The sequence below is a fragment of the Macaca nemestrina genome, chromosome 1 (assembly GCF_043159975.1).
Source record: "Macaca nemestrina isolate mMacNem1 chromosome 1, mMacNem.hap1, whole genome shotgun sequence".
NCBI classification, from domain to species: Eukaryota; Metazoa; Chordata; class Mammalia; order Primates; family Cercopithecidae; genus Macaca; species Macaca nemestrina.
The window spans coordinates 101297851-101312998 of NC_092125.1; the positions used below are offsets into that span (position 1 = coordinate 101297851).

General features: G+C 37.0%; 1 protein-coding gene across 1 annotated transcript; it reads left to right on the plus strand.

The window, feature by feature from the left end:
* The first annotated feature begins 1130 nt into the window (after nt 1–1130).
* On the plus strand, nt 1131–2069 carry LOC105498113 (olfactory receptor 10K2). The gene has a single exon (XM_011769972.1). The coding sequence runs from the start codon at nt 1131–1133 to the stop codon at nt 2067–2069; it is 939 nt and encodes a 312-aa protein (XP_011768274.1).
* Nucleotides 2070–15148: the final 13079 nt, after the last annotated feature.

Genomic DNA, 15148 nt, shown 5'->3' on the forward strand with positions numbered 1-15148 from the left:
CAGAAAGGTAGATTTTAAAGGAGGCATCAGAAGAACCATAAACTATCTGTAAATAAAAGTGAAAAGCTGATATGAGCAAGGAATAGAGGCAAGGAAGTACAGAATATATTTGAGCAATAGTGATATATCCCATAAAGGTCTGAAAATGAGCATAGAAACATAGTTTATTTCCCCAAAGGAAAGACTTTTGGAAACAATGAAGAGTTTGAACTCTATACCATAGCCATAGGTAAAATTTTTGAAGAGTGAAGCAAATATAATACAATTTATATTTTAAAAGATTAGGCTGTCATCAGGGGAAAGATGTGTTGCAGAGACGTAAGATTGGCTATGGGAAAGGAGCCATAATGTGACTTCAAAAGGAGTTAAAGGAAGTGATGAAAATGGACAGAATCCTGAAGAAAGACTGTGGTCCTCTCTGCCAGAGGAAAGACTCTGATATAGGTATTGGAGAAGGTATAGACATATTCCATCTTGAAATTAATGAATAGAAAGAAGAAGAGAATTTTTTTTTCCTTTTTGGCACCAGGATAAAGCTACAGAAGCAAGAGCCAGCATAATAAAAGTATAACTGACAATTCCTACCAGGAGGTAAGGAAAACAGTGTTGAAGAGAATTTGCATCTAAGTTAGGGAGAGATTAAAACTAAGAGTGAGGGTTTATGTGTAAGGAGAATGACAATTAAGAACCACTGAGTTATAGATAACTATGGTATATTCAGATGGTTTACTTTGCAAATGCAGGAATTTTTTTTTTTTTGAGAGAATATGGATACAAGAAAGCCAACAAGACAGGCATTGCAAGAAAATCTAAGAGTGAGAGACTGAGAATCTCAGTAACAGCCTCATCATGGGAATGGAAGTGAAGGGTTGTTTGAATCTGAAAAATATCAAGAACTTTTCAGCTATGGTGTTAGAATTACTATGGAGACTCGATGTTTGATGAATGCTTGCCTGATTTTAACCACATCATGTCTTGGAAGAACAAGAGGGAGGAGAAAAGATGAGTTTAGAACTCAAAATCTGAGAAAATACTGATGATCAATTTTCTGTGAATCTACTAATTTTCAGGGATTTCTTTTGGTGCTGACTCCTCTTCTTTCCCGAATTGTCTCCTGATGATGTATGTCCATGGAGCGGGTCAATGAGACTGTGGTGAGAGAGTTCATCTTCCTCAGCTTCTCGTCCGCGGCCAGGCTGCAGCAGCTGCTTTTTGTTATCTTCCTGCTCCTCTACCTGTTCACTCTGGGCATCAATGCAATCATCATTTCCACCATCGTGCTGGACAGAGCCCTTCATATCCCCATGTACTTCTTCCTTGCCATCCTCTCCTGCTCTGAGATTTGCTACACCTTCGTCATTGTACCCAAGATGCTGGTTGACCTGCTGGCCCAGAGGAAGACCATTTCTTTCCTGGGCTGTGCCATCCAAATGTTTTCTTTCCTCTTCCTTGGCTGCTCTCACTCCTTCCTGCTGGCTGTCATGGGTTATGATCGTTACGTGGCCATCTGTAACCCACTGCGCTACTCAGTGCTCATGGGACATGGGATGTGTATGGGACTAGTGGCTGCTGCCTGTGCCTGTGGCTTCACTGTTGCACAGATCATCACATCCTTGGTATTTCACCTGCCCTTTTATTCCTCCAATCAACTACATCACTTCTTCTGCGACATCTCTCCTGTCCTCAGGCTGGCATCTCACCATAACCACTTTAGTCAGATTGTCATCTTCATGCTGTGTACGTTGGTCCTGGCTATCCCCTTACTGTTGATCTTGGTGTCCTATGTTCACATCATCTCTGCCATACTTCAGTTTCCTTCCACATTGGGTAGGTATAAAGCTTATTCTACCTGTGTATCTCACCTCATTATTGTCACTGTCCACTATGGCTGTGCCTCCTTTATCTACTTAAGACCTCAGTCCAACTACTCCTCAAGCCAGGATGCTCTAATATCAGTATCCTACACTATTATAACTCCATTGTTCAACCCAATGATTTATAGCTTGAGAAATAAAGAGTTCAAATCAGCTCTTTGTAGAATTGTGAGAAGAACAATTTCCCTGTCATAAAATTAATCTTGATTCTGGCCAGGTGCCGTTTCTCACGCCTATAATCCCAGCATTTTAGGAGGCTGAGGCAGGCAGATCACCTGAGGTCAGGAGTTCAAGACCAGCCTGGCCAGCATAATGAAATCCTGTCTCTACTAAAAATACACAAATTAACCAGATGCTGTGGTGGGCTCTTGTAATCTCAGCTACTCAGGAGGCTGAGGTAGGAGAATCGCTTGAACCCGGGAGGCAGAAGGTTGCAGTGAGATTGTGCCACTGCACTCCAGCCTGGGCAACAGAGTGAGACTCTGTCACAAAAAAAAATTTTATATATATGTGTGTGTGTGTGTGTGTGTGTGTGTGTGTGTGTGTTTAGATATATGTATCTTGACTCTGCTCTTTCCAAACCATAAAGCACTAGTTATATAGGATACATAGGGAAAAATTCCCAGAACACAAATGATCAAGCAATTGATCATTACGTTCAGGAACAGAGATCATTTCCCTTCATCTCCAAATATAAAATTTAGAAAAACACAACTGCTTGCCACACTTACATGAATTACTGCCTATTGAAGTTTTTTTTTCAATTGAGTGAAAAATAACAGATGGCTATTATAGGAAAGCGTACGTATGTTCAGAATTTTAGGCTCTAATAAATACTGTCACCCAATCTCAGCCAAGCTGAAAACTAACCCTGCAAAATGTGGCACAACCATAACTCTCTGTCCTAGGGACTCAGGAAGCTTCTATCTCTAGGATTTTTCTAGATATTTTCTGAACCTCATTCTTCCAAAATAGATCACAATTGTTAAATGAGATACTTGTTAAGTGCCATTATAATGTTTAATGCATAAGATATATCCAAATAATGTTCAAGTTAGAAAATTATGAAAAGTTATCCATTTCCATGCTTCTAGTGTATTAATGAAATATGATTATTTCTAATTTTGTATGCAGTGGCACACATCTAAATTTGGTCAGCATGTCCTGAAGATATTCACAGGGGAATGGATTAATGACAAGACGTAAAATCACCCAGAATGACCAGGCAAAGCAAGCTAAAGCTTAAGTCAATTTCACTAAATATTCACCAAGTAGAAAGCTTTGCACATGGAACAATCAGTCTGTTCTCCACGCAACTCAGAAGTTTGCATGTACATTTGAGACCAGAACTTGAATTTGATGTTTTCATTCTTTGTCCTTTCTGCAGGAGTGATAGCAAAAAGGAAGTTTCACCATAGTGATACTTTCTCACATTATAGTTCTTTTCAAGATCCACTTGTCAATAAAAGTCTCCTGATTGATTTATTTTGTTTCTAAATTTTTCCTCTTCTTCCACCCGTCTCTTCATCAATGACATAAACCTTTCAGGGGTTGAAGAAGGAGGGAAGGAAGTGGAACGTTTTGTTCACAGTCCTTGTTCATTGTAGGACGTCTGCCAAGAATGTACGTCAATTCCATTTCTTCCATTTCTTTGAAGCTTGAAACTCGCTGCTGATAGGGGTTGAAAATCACAGATTGATGCAAAATTAATTTCAGTGGCCACATAGTTGTCTTTTCCTTGGCCATACTGCCCACCCCAGGCCTCCAGCCTATCAAGTTGATTTGTGAAAAGTAAATGAGCTAAGTTTAATGTGTTAATTATTTATATCTGCATTGTGTGCTACAGTTTTAAAACGTTACTTCATCTAAACTTTAGAACACCAAGGGGAGGTATATATTATAATCTACATTTTGTAGGTGAGAAAAATGGCACTCAGACAGATAAAATGACTTGCCTACTGATGAGTAAAATAATTAATACTGAGTCCACATGATCTATTTTCTTTATTAATGCTTTTATAATGCTCTCACATGGCCTTTTGAAAAGAATGTGACTTTTTTAAATTAATAGGGTAGAATGCTTAAGTGTTCATCTTTAACAATAGAAGATTAAGCCATGTGTCATCTGTGGGAAGATATACTCTTGATGTTAAATAAATAGTCTTTTAAACCTTGTTCCTTTCCAAGAGCTGTGATACTATGATTTTGGGATCTGATGCCACAACACTGACAAGTGGACAGGATCACTTTGTGTTAAAAGGTCATGAATATAAAAAAATGACTCTCCTGGCATTTTATCCTTCCTCTTATTTTTTCCATGTTAATGAAGAATTAAGTTGACGGTGGGCCTGCACTCCCATGTGTTAAAACTGAACATCTTGCTCTCTCTGTTCCTCTTTTCACACATGTGCATACACACATATCTCTATTGTCCAGTCAGAGTGGTAAGATTTTTAGATTTGTAGTTGGCTTTAGCAAGACAGTAAAGTCCCTTAGGCCTTCTAACTAGGCCGTGTATGCCTGTTTAGCTTACAGAGAAATCTCCACCTGAGTTTTAAGCATAAACTCAGCCAATAATAATAAAGTGGTATTTTGAATTCCCATTCATCATTATCTATTAGTTATATATGTTTTTGAATACATCATAGGAAAGAGAAAGAATTATACCAAGTTAAGATTATGAAATTTCTGTTACCTTGGCCACAAAAAATTATAATGGCACTAAAACTAGATTTACAGCCTATCAGGCTGGCTTTGTAAATCAGGACCAATTTTCTAAGACATCCTTTAACATTGAACATATCAATGACAATTGAAGTCATAAGCTCTCACCAAGTGCCAGGACAAGTACACATTTACACTAACAGAAGCCAACCCATGTAGTAGCTGTTTTCCAGTCCCCATATAAACCAATATCCAACCTCTCAGTTAAATTTTTATTTTCAAAAAAGCACTTAGCGAAGAACCACATTCCACTCCAACTATTGCCTTTAGACATCTTTTCCCAAATCTCTCCCCTAGACTGCCAGCCTCCTACTCCTTCAATTGACCCTACTTTCTCTCTCTCAAACCAAAAGCTCTTTTTAAAATAGATTCAACAGGTAACATGTGCAGGTTTGTTATATAGATATATTGTGTGATGTTGAGGTTTGGGCTTTTAGTGTACTCATCACCCAAATAGTGAACATTGTACCCAACAAATAATCTTTCAACACTAACCTCCCTCTCACTCTCCCTCATTTGGAGTCCTCAGTGTCTGTCATTTCCATCTTTATGTCCATGTGTACGCACTGTTTAACTCCCATTTGTGAGAACATGTGTCAATCCTGAATCTCTACCAGGGTACCACTCCCGTTACTCACTCCGTCTTATTCTGAGCGTTCTGTTTCTCCCACATATCATGGAAGTCTAAAGTGCTTACCCACACTCAATATTCACTGTTATATTCTGGTATGTCCGAGGCTCTAACTGTCAAGGGTAAGCCAATAAAACAAAAGTAATTGCAATTATTTCAAACAGAACTGGTTTTAATACAGGGAATTGCTTACGTGAGTGTGAAAATTTGATAAAGCAAAGAAGGAATGCTAGGGGAACACATATATGTAATTAAGGAAAATGGCTACTCTGCTTAGACCTGCAACGGATGGAGAAAATGTGGTGTTAATAGAAACCAGGAGTTCGAGAAGAAACCCTGGAGGTCCAATGCTAGAACCTTCCAGGAGTGGGAATGGCCTGACTGTTTATTAAGTGATCTATTGGGTATACCCAGTGGATGTGGGAGCATGCAGTAGTATTATGATTACCCAGAGGATTGGCATGGATGTGGCTGGTACCTCTGAGGGAACACAGCAAGATTGGCACTAAGAGTGTTAAAGGAAACTGGAGGCTGGATCCACAGCTGTCTACTGTTGCTGGGAAATTCCAACAGGAGCTGGAAGCAGAAGGAAAGCACCTTCTCTTACATCTTTTTTTCAGTGCTTAACAAATATCAAAAGCCAGAAAGCAAGAGAGTCAAAGAAAACGCAATTTGCAAAATATAGAAGAATGGGGTATTGCTGAGGGGCAATAGGTAAATAACCGTCATAGAGGCATTTACACCAAGGAAGATGAGTAGGTTTGTGTTTAGCAATAGGGAGTCTTCTACATCAAGGGTATATCTTCCACACAAGTTAGTGAGAGATTATTTAAAACTACAGTTTGTTTTCCTATGCATTGATATATAACAGTCTTAATGGTCACAAAGACCAAGAGTTAATTAGGTTGATTGGGTAGATATACTCAAAGAAAAAAATCCAACTCATAATTATTCTAAATCAGTTTATTTCCTACTGATTTTACTGAGATATTAATAGTTTCACACATTTTTAGAAAGTCAGCCATTGTACAAGAAAACATTTAGTTTTATGTAGGCTAGTCGAGTCCTGGACACTTCTCTAGGACAGTAGGGATCTTTCATTTGAAAAGGCAATTCCTCACAAAAGTGCCCATGCAGATTTAAAAATGTGTAGAGCTATCCTATTCTTATAATCCCTCATAATTAAATTGTGTCTGTCGTTGGGCATGGTGGCTCACACCTGTAATCACAGCTAGGAGAAGCTGAGGCAGGAAGATAACTTGAGGCCAGGAGTTTGAGACCAGCCTGGACAACAAAATGACTCCCCACTCATCTCTAAAGTAAATAAATACATGAATTCGTTCGGCATGGTGGCACATCTGTAGTCCCAGCTACTCGGGAGGCTGAGGTAGGAGAATTGCTTGAGTTCAGGAGTTTGAGGCTGCAGTGAGCTACGATTGTCCCACTGCACTCCAGCCTGAAAAAATAAAAATAAAATAAAATGTGTCTATAGCACAAGCGTACCTATTTTTAATAGAATGTTGAGTCCAACGACCAGAAAATATAGTATGACTATATGTAATGGGAAGAGAGTAATTAAATCATGGCAGAATAAGGTTTTAGAAACACTTATTCTCTAGCAAATTACCCACAGTTCTCCTGACGCTAATTGACTCCACATCCGTGCATTGATTCATCCTTTCTCAGTGTTCAGTTAGGTGACTTCCTATGTCCTTTCCCCAAAACCTCTGTGATTCCTGAGATTATTTTCCCAACCATTCCACTCTACTTTAAACTTTCCATCATGGAAACCTTTTGGAATTTGATTCCACTTTTTTGCTTCTTCACTTTCATGTCTTTGTCAAAAAAGTTGTTCATTTCCCTTGATGAATCTTTATTAGCAAGGTAGAAAGAACTGGTGTTAAAACATAGTGCAGTAATCATTCCCAAAGGATATGATAGCACTGCTACAGAGCAGATGTTGTTATCTGTGGTTGGCAAGAGACCAAAGGGGACATCACGGGTCATCAGTGAGGAAACAGCTCAGAAGGACCACGTGGAAGAGACAAACTCCACAGAGCAGTGATTCAACAAACTAGGGGAATGTGCTAGAGACCACCAGATTCTGATAGTTTAAGAGTAAATCCCTGAACAGCCTACAAATGAGGAAAGCAAGAGGACAGCCTACAAATGAGGAAAGCAAGAGGACAGTGTAAGGTGTGAGACGTATGAGATCCTTTAGGGAACTCAACACACCTGTGTGAGGTTGATGGAAAGTGGTTGAATATGGGAAATTTAAATTAGTCAGCTCCCAAAACTTCCAGAAATACATTTAACAATTTCTAGTCAAGGCCTATTAAAGTGAAGCCATTAAAAACTTTTCACAGGAATACAGAATGAAAAATGAATGAATACAGGCACACATTATACAAGGATAGGATTTCTCAATTTTAGAGATGCCAATTAATCCTTATTTCACTTCAAAGTTTAAATAAATTCCAATCAAATACCTATTTTTTATAATATGATGAATATCCCTGAATTTCCAGTGAAAGATTGGTCATGAATTAATATTCAAAGAGCTTCTAAATAATAGTGATAAGATTTGCTCTGTCAGAAAGTAAAATGTACTATAAAATAAGTACTCGACCAATGTGCTATTAGAGCAAACTAGACACACAAATCAAAGCACAGAATGGAATACTCAAAAGTAATATTCAATTGGTGAGGAAAGGTTATTTTTTAAAGAAATAGAAGTATGCACATTGTTTAACACTAAAGGATGCCAATTAGATTATGTTTGTAATATAATCTAAAATAAAATAGATCAAATATTACCATATTTTCAAAATTATAGTGAGTTTAAAAGCAAATTTAGGTAAATGCATCTAATGTTGGAGAGTTCTCTAAACATAGACAAACTCTACAAACATGAAAATAGAAGTTGTAAGCATGAAGGAAAAGATTTGAATGTGTAAATTATTTTTATAACAATATGAAGTCGCTGTTAAATAAAACTTAAAAAGGAGTAAAAAATATTTTAAACAGTTATGAAAGATAAATAGTTACTTCTTTAATGTAGAAAGAAATGTAAATATCATAAAAGTAAAGCCAAATAATTTTTAAATGAAAAATGTAAGTAAGCATTTCTAAAAGAAGAAATCATAGTCAATTTTTAGAAGAATTTTGAAAAGTGTCCAATTGTGTAAACAATTGAAGTAATGCAATTTAAAACAAAGAATTATCCCTCTACTGCATCAATCAAACTTTTAAAAAATAATGATTTTATTGTTCTGGAAATGGGAAATGAGATTTTTGATTACGCATTATCTTTATGTGGACACTGGCACATGCTTTCTCAAGGCCAGTTTCCAATATGTATCAAAAATTATAAAAATGTATGTAGACCCAGAATTACTATCTTTTAAATTTCCTCAGAAGTAATAATGAATGAGAATTAAGTGCCGCTATATCGCAAGGTGCTTTTTTAAGTCACAGTGTGGTAAAATGTGCAAAACTTAAAAGTCCAATGCTAACTATAATGCTGTGCAATAATTTATGATATTATTATAGGTCTATATTTATTGATGTAGAAACATATTTACTATGTATTCTGTATAAAAAGGTAGAAAATGCTGCAGATAATATGATCTCTTCTTTTAAAAATATTACATGTGTTTGTTTTGTGGGGGAGGTCCCAAGACCAACCCCACATTCAAAGCTTTACTATCAGGACTCAAGACTCACAATAGGGTTGTCTTCACAGCTAATATTGATTACAGGAGTTTAATGAGAATTCACCACACAGTCAAATCATAAGATACAGGCAGTGTCTGCAGGAATCTACCTGCAGACTTCTCGTGCTACCTCTCCCCATAGGAGTCATAGTGCATCCTTCCCCAGCAACAAAAATGCAGCAACATCTAGGTTATGTTTCTACCCAGGAAAACCCATTAGAAATGCAGTGTCTGAGGACTTCATTCAGAATTGGTCACATTGGCAACCTCCACCTAGCATGTACCAAAATTCTGCATTCTTTGTACAAACCGAGAGGGACAGTGAGCCACCTTATCAATGAGGGAAAGTTTTGTATAAGGAACTGTTTGCCAGCCAAGTTTTCAGATGCTAGCCAATGGCCAATCTTGCAAGCAGGCTTTCCTAAGAATAGCAGTTCAGGCCTGCCATAAAACTCTTTTCTCCACAGCGTGCACATAGAAAAGTCAGAAACATATGTGAACATGTTAATAGAAATGATTGATATCTGGGTGGTAAGAGTACAGAGAGTTTATTGTCTTCTTAATATATTTATTTATTTTAAATGTTTTATTTTTGTAGTCATTAATGTGAACTGCGTTATGCACCCTAAGTGTAAAGTGAATGGATTTTGGAGTCTGTCACCAGCTGGGAAACCTGGTGCTTTTCTTGATTACACAGTTTAAACTGCCTGGTGCTGTTTATGGCCATGTTGTTCCCAGGCACACTTCACTTGGCACTGACTGGGCACTGACTCCTCCTCCTACGTGGGTGCTTGATCTTCTGTCTCCTATTTTATAGTTTCTGAAGCTAAATCTGCAGTGAATGAATGTCAATGCATGTTTCCTACAGCAAAGGACTTTTTCTGGTCTCATTTCTTTGGTTCTTATATTAAGTATAACGCAAATGTTAAAGTTATATTCTTACCCATTTCACTTCATTCTGCATAACAAAATGGTGCATTTGCCTCTGGCTTGGCTATTTTTTTGTTTTGATACCTGTGTTAGGATTTACTGCATTTTTTATTTATTTGTTTGGACCTCGGTCCAGATTGTTAAACCTTTCTCTGTCTCTGTTTCATGCTGACCTTGGGTTAATTCTTTCTCCCTATTGGCTCAGGGTGTTTTGCTTACAGAACATCTCTAACCTGCAGTAACGTATCCTAACCCCTTACTAGAACCAATGCTAATACTTCCTAATCGCTATGGTGCATTGAACTTAAAGGAACTAAAAGAGAAAAATCAAAAATGTTACTTTCTCAGCAATTTTCACTATCTTGGATATTCCCAAAACTTAAAATAAAAAAAAAAATTGAAGAGCCAATAATATTAGTGCTGATCAAATATAGGACACTAGTTCTGCACAACCAGTTAGACACTCTATTTCTATTTTTCCTGTGTTCTCCTGTGCAGAAATTGGCTGATTCTGATGAACAAACCTCTAAAGGCTAGCAAAAGTAGTATCAGATGGTTATAAGGCTTTTTGCAGCCCTGAGGGTCTCAGGGTCTGTCATATGGAAATTGGTTGTATGCTAGCGCACAGATCCAGGCAAAGTATGCAGGAGGCAGGATACTTTTGTATCATCTCTCAACTCCCTGTCTAGGTAAATCCACTTGGTCTCTCCCTGTAGCCATTCCTTGGATTCAACCCTTTCTTCTATTTCTCCCCAAGCATACACTATCTAGTCAGATATCTTATCCAGGAATGTCTTAGAATCTCAAAGATATCAAAGGTCTTTATGTAATCTCTATTTCACAGAGAAGAAAACCAAGGCTAGAGTGGTAATGTAGCTTGTCCAATGTACCACATAGCTGCTTGGTGACAGGCAAGCTTAGTACTTAGGCCACTTGGTTCTATGCCCAGACAAAACTCATAAACGTCCCTGATATCTCACTCAATCCATGATCTGGGCAAGTATTGCAAACCCTGCCCAGGGGGAAGTCTGGTAGGTCCTGATGTGAGAGCTATCCAGATCAAGAAATCCATTGCTCCAATGAACACTGTGATGGGGGACCCAGGACTCCTATCCTGACTTTCACACATGCCATTTATTACTTCACAATTGACATAATATTTTTCTTTTATTTTCTGATCATGAAGATTTGTGTAAAGTTTTAAGTAATTTCCTTATACATATTAGGTCAACAAGTGATGGCCAATGTTATTCACAATGCCTCCCCAACCCTAGAGTGTCCAAGAGGGGCTTGCTACTTAAAAACAAAAGATAGCTGAAGTGGAAGAGGGAGGAAAAAAGACAGAACAAGGTAATGGTGAAATTAACAAACCCTCCAAAATCACCTTTGTATAGTAAGTCCTCATTTACTGTAATAATAATATTACAATAAATATTGTAATAAATCTGAGCTATCCATACATTTGCAAAGGTTGATAAAACCATGATAATTATTTACTCAATTTTAGGAGAATCAATAAGTAATGGTGATCATAGTAGTGGAGGTTAAAATAAGGAATAAATGCTTGCAAAGAGAACATTGTAAGGAGCACCTCCTATCGCCAGGCAGTTCAAAACAATCACAAATATGGCAGGCTTGCTGAACACTTTCAGATCACATCGTTTATCGTCATGCATTTGTATCATTATTGTATAATTTAAAAATTTTTATCTTGAAATAATTTGTATTTATTCATTCACTTTCCAACTCGTTTATTTCAGCTCGGGGTTCTGGAAGGCCGAAGCACAAAGCAGGAGCCAAGCCTGAGCAGAACACCATTCCATCACAGGATGCACTCACACACACCCACACTTACTCAGACTGAGACAATTTAGATATGCCATATTTGTGTGTGTGTGTGTGTGTGTATGTTGTGTGTACTTATGAGTGAATATTGGTATGAAATTTTTATGTCTCTTAACAATTCTCATTAAGGTTTTAAATCAAGGTTTTTCTGGCCTCATAAAATGACTTGGGATTTTTCTTTTATATTCTCTGAAGAATTTGTGAATCACTGAAATTTTATTATCTTTGTTGAAGCCATTGGGTACTGGATATTTCTTTATTGAAAAGTTTACAAATAATTCAGTTGTTCAATGTTTGTGTAAGTCCCCACTTTCTTCCAGAATAAATCATGCTATGGTTTATTTTATTAACAATTCATTTGTTTTCATCTAAATTATACATAGCTATGTATAATGTCCTTTACAGTATGTCTTTATTACCTTCTTATTTTCTGCAGCATTGGTAGTTATAGCTCTTTTATCATTTCTGATAATGTATATTGGGCTTTTCTTTCACTAATCACTCTCACTAGAGATTTGTCAATTTTATCAGTTTTTTTAAAAAGAACAAATTTTTGATTTTGTTGGTATCTGTATGGTAAGTTTGTTTTCTATTTTAACTATTCAAGTCCTGTATAACTTTAAGGCTCTACATGCAGTTTTTGGTCTTTCTTCCTTTCTATGTTGAAAACGAAGTACTTAGAAATATGTAGCCATAAATACATTTGTGGGGATATTTATTAATTTTGTTCACTGATGCATGTCTAGAGCTGGAAGGCTGCATGGTACATAATAAGCAATAAATATTTATTGCATACAAAATGAGTAGAATATATTAGAAAATCTTGATATGTTTGTATAAACCATGGAATCCTCTGCAGCCATAAGAAAGGATGAGTTCATGTCCTTTGCAGGGACATGGATGAAGCTGGAAACCATAATTCTCAGCAAACTAACACAAGAACAGAAAACCAAACACCACAGGTTCTCACTCATAAGTGGGAGTTGAACAATGCGAACACATGGACACAGGGAGGGGAACATCACACACTGGGGCCTGTCGAGGGGTGGGGGGCTAGGGGAGGGATAGCATTAAAAGAAATACCTAATGTAGGTAACAGGTTGGTGGGTGCAGCAAACCACCATGGCACATGCCTACCTATGTAACAAAACTGCACATTCTGCACATGTACCCCTGAACTTAAAGTATAATAAAAAAAGAAAATCTCCGTATGTTTGAAACTTAGAAAGCACACTTGTAAATAATAGTTTAAAAAGAAATCATATATTCACAAGAGAATATCTTTAAATACTGTACATGAAAATTTGTGATATTTAACTAAAGTAGTACTCAGAAGGAAATATACAGTCATAAATATATTATTTATTTATAGACAATGGTATTATTTTAAAATATTTGTTAAACCTCCCAAATGATTGTAGATCTTTGCATTTTTTTCTGTAGTTCCAAGTATGTGTATATATATACTGGTGGCTTCCTAATGAATTAAAATTCATGCATTATAAACCGAACCCCTCTATCATTGGTAATTTTGTTATAAAACCTAGTATACCACATTTTAATACATCTAAACTACATTCCTTTGGGTTTTGTAAGCCTTTAGTTATTTAATTTTTACATCTTTATTAGTCAGCCTTTGTTAGGTTATTCTCCAATAGCAAATAATGCTAAACTCTAAATGGCTTAGAACCACAAAGCTCTGTTTCCTAAACAAGTTGTGTGTGGGTATCCGCCCTCAAACAGTTCTTCTTTTTTTATTCTGTGATTAAGACTGAAGGAACAGTCCTTAAGAGAATAGCATGCTGTTCTCACTAAGGGAGAAAAACGGGATGGCAGAGCCGTGCCATAGTTCTTAAAACCTCTGCTTGATTTTCACAGCACCCATGGTCAAGAGATTGGCTTGAAATTTTCTTTTATTGTACTATTTTTGTCAGAATTTTTAGTCAATATTATGCTGATGTTCAGTATGTACATATTCAGTCCAGATCTACTCTTTACCATCCTTCACCCAGCTTCCTTCCTCAGAAGTCTGACCTACATGGATCACAGTAACAGGGTGTAAACATAGAAGATATAAAAACTGGGATGCTGCTAATCCCAGATTATTCCATTGTCTATGGTATTTTCCTGTCTCTTCATTTCCCTTATTCTGATGTGTTATTTATTTTCTAGTGGACCTTGGCTGAAGCAGTGATTAGGAGCAAGAGTGACTTACAAAAAAATTCCTGAAAACGGGATTCTTGGATTGGGTTGCTTGTATATCTAATGAATACATGGATAACTTCCTTGTTGGGGTAAATGTTCATCCCAGCATTTAATATCTTTTTTTTTTTTTTTTTTTTTTTTTTTTTGAGACGGAGTCTTGCTCTGTCATCCAGGCTGGAGTGCCGTGGCACGATCTCCCTTCACTGTAACTTGCATCTCCCAGGTTCAAGCGATTCTCCTGCCTCAGCCTCCCGAGTAGCTGGGACTAAAAGCACACACCACCACGCCCAGCTAATTTTTTTGTATTTTAAGTAGAGACGGGATTTCGTCATTTTGGCCAGGCTGGTCTCAAACTCCTGATCTAACATCATTTTAATTACCAAATAAGCATCAGTAATAGTATAGGATGAATTACAGAGGGAGGGCAAGACATTGGGTGATCATGTGGTTGTTGACAATAACAGAGATTTCAGAGATTTCTTAAACTCTTGGCTTTTTTTTTTTTTTTTTTTTTTTTACTATCATAGAGAGTAAGAATAGACAAAAGGGAAATTATAAGTAATAAGCATTTTAAAAGATGTATGAAAAAATCAAAATGTTTTTATGACAGATTTGAAGGATCATCCGGGGTTTTAGGGCAGCCATGGTTACAGATGAAGCACACAAACTGATTCATTTAGCTTTCAAATATCAGCCTGACCAGCGCTCTTCTTCTCAATAAGAAGTAACACTCTGAGACATTAAATGGACATTTTTCAGCAGATCCATGTGAGGCTGAGATCTTGATGACCCATTTCTTTTAAATTACCCTTACCACCCCCCCACCACACACACACACACACACAGGCACACACACCACATCTAAGGTAATCAACCGTCCTCTACATAAAAGACTCGGGGTTGCACCTGAAATAATTGCCCGGTCACTTAACTTTGTTTCTAGGCCTACAACAAGAACTAGATCACAGTGTAATCGGATAGAGAGGTACAAGGTTGACTCTGAGAACAGACAAACTGAAAAAATGATAATAAATAATAATAATAATATGCCTTCCAATTTGTATCTGTGGGACTTAAGAGAGTATATTTAGGAAAGAATTGTAAAGATTTTAGCCAAGGGAGAAGAAACATAAATTGGAATTCAATCAAATTCATTGCTATGGGAGTATTCCCTTGGGCTTCAGAATTTAATATATTGGTTCATGCATCCAAAAGTGGCATTA

Bases quoted from the DNA above. Each gene is read 5' to 3' on its own strand.
- LOC105498113 (XM_011769972.1), top strand. From the start codon at position 1,131: ATGGAGCGGGTCAATGAGACTGTGGTGAGAGAGTTCATCTTCCTCAGC.